Here is a 2,500-nt window from a genome sequence, read left to right on the forward strand (position 1 = left end):
ACATAACTTGATTAAAAACAAGCAACACAGGCTCAGCATTGATTGCACACAAGCTCAGATAAATTCCATGAGGAGAGAGAGAGAGAGAGAGAGGCAGAGGGAGAGAGAGAGAGAGAGAGGGAGAGGGAGAGGGAGAGGGAGGGATGGTAAGCACATTAATTGCAGCTTTCTGTAACACAAATCTTTGAGCAGAACAGAGTTAAACTCTTGTTAATGTAACGACCATATTAACATGAATTATTGTTGTTGCATGTCATCAGGTGAATGCAGCAGTCAGTCAGACTTACACAGACTGTGGATTCATTCATGTTGTTTTTCATAATGTTAATAATATGAATAATGTTTTAATGTTGTTAATGATGTTATTATTATTGTTGTTGTATTCATCATCAGGTGAATGCAGCAGTCAGTCAGACTGTGGATTCGTTCAGTCCCAGAATGACGACTTTGACTGGGAACAGACGACAACCGACGCACAACAACACAATCCCTGGATGCCCTCAGGTCTGTCTGTCTGTCTGTCTGTCTGTCTGTCTGTCTGTCTGTCTGTCTGTCTGTCTGTCTGTCTGTCTGTCTGTCTGTCTGTCTGTCTGTCAGGCCTAGTCCGTTGCATTTTGAACCATTGCTTTTAAAACAAATATGTACATTAACTCTGTGTTCTACTCGACTGTGTATTTCTTGATGGAATGGACAGCATTCTCTTTTAGTTGATATCATGTGTTTAAAACTCCTGGCATGTTCACCTTCACTTGTATTTGGCTTTTGATCGACTCAATGCTGCAGTGCAGAGGTTCCTTTGATTGGCCTGTCAAAAAAAATTCTCGACAAATGCCTTCGTGACCGCCATGTTTAAGGCAAAGGATACAGAAGTATTTGTTCATGTTTGGTGCAATAGGCTCTATGCACAGCAGCCATATTGGAAAAACATTGGGTGCTACCAATGACACTAACACATTCCATGACAGAGGTTAATCTCATAATGTACTTACCAGTGCCAACGTTTTATTGTTGTTTTTTTGTTTTTTTCATGTCGCCATAGACCTCGTTAAAATCCTTAAGATTGAGCTCTAAACTGGTTGTAAACATCGCGGAGATGTGTCTGCGTCGACCAGTGAAAACCACGTGTCAAACGGAATTGCCATGTTGTGGTTAGAACGGTTTATGTTAAACAGTGATCAGTGAGGAGAAAAACTACAAAAAGAAAATGGCGTTTCATTTTCGTCATTAGAACGGAGGCCGACGGGATCGGCAAAACCGGATCCCGAATAATTCTGTTTCCGGTGGTCTTACAAGGAAATGTGCCGTATTGAAAATTGAAAAAAGTGCAATGTGAACTTTTTTTTCGAAAAAAAGAAAAAAGCACCAGTTGGCGTAGATCTACGCGACTGGCACGTGGCGGCTTTAAATAGGTTCGCGTAGATCTGCGCGACTGGCACTCAGTGTGCTAACGAAGGCTCTGTTCCATTCTGGTCAAACAGTCTGGGTGCTAATATTGTGCATGTTGGCTCACTGGAAACATTTTGCTATAGTGGGTCTCAAATTGGGGTCCAGGGACCCTCATGGTTCCTTGAGGGGGATCCAAATTGCCTCATAGGGGTGTGTAACCCACAAGGGTCCATTTGGTTCCATTTGTACACTCTTCAGAGTTATGGGGGTCCTTGCAATTAAAAAGTTTGAGAACCACTGTGCTACACAAAATGGAACAGAGCCTTCATTGGTATCATTGGTAACACCTGTGTAGGAAGTACGGAAGAGGCCCAATTTCTTTCCAATATGGTTGCTGTGTCAACACATTCTCACAGATAGGCATCAGTTATTGCCGCTCTGTAATTTTCACTCCCTAATGCGTCACTATAAGATTACAAAAACTAAAAGGCACGCCTTAGAGCTTCAAGTACTACTTGAACCGAGGTTTAGGCCAGCTGCCTCGTGGCTTACCTGGTAGCAATGCTTGCCTAGTAAAGTAATGTTACTGGCATCAAGGCAATTATGTTGTGTTTCTGCAGATTTTGAACAGTTATTTCTTATAGTGAAGATATATTTGTTTCCCCGGGCAGAAAAGGGGGAAATAATAACACCAACAAATAAATATCGGTATCAGTATCGGCTATCGGCTAAATTGTTATTTGAAATAACAATCGGTATCGGCCAAGAATTTCCATATCGGTGCATCCCTAATTATCTAAAATAATTGTGATTAGGCGATTATGTAAGAATTGTGACTGAACTACTTGCCTGTTTTATACCCTGGGGTGTACAGTATATAGCAGGCTGGCCCACACAATGTTACACACTGACTGCTGCAATGTGCACAGTAACACACCATGTCACATGCACTCTACAGCGGCCATCCTTGTCATATATCACAGGAAACAAAAGACACAAGTGTGCTGAGTGTATTTATGTGTTATAGCTGTGTGTGTGTGTGTGTGTGTGTGTGTGTGTGTGTGTGTGTGTGTGTGTGTGTGTGTGTGTGTGTGTGTGTGTGTGTGTGTGTGTG

General features: G+C 42.1%; 1 protein-coding gene across 8 annotated transcripts in view; it reads left to right on the forward strand.

Annotated features, from left to right (window-relative positions):
• The window catches only part of LOC311039296 (receptor-type tyrosine-protein phosphatase mu-like), a 146,349-nt gene that overhangs the window by 36,202 nt on the left and 107,647 nt on the right, over positions 1 to 2,500 (forward strand). For all 8 annotated transcript variants that reach the window (XM_084049058.1, XM_084049059.1, XM_084049060.1 and 5 more), the window contains exon 2: positions 394 to 504. In XM_084049058.1, coding sequence (XP_083905184.1) covers positions 394 to 504 — 111 coding nt within the window. The remainder of the gene's footprint in view (positions 1 to 393; positions 505 to 2,500) is intronic.

Source organism: Gymnoscopelus microlampas, assembly GCF_963454915.1.
Source record: "Gymnoscopelus microlampas genome assembly, chromosome: 22".
NCBI lineage: Eukaryota > Metazoa > Chordata > Actinopteri > Myctophiformes > Myctophidae > Gymnoscopelus > Gymnoscopelus microlampas.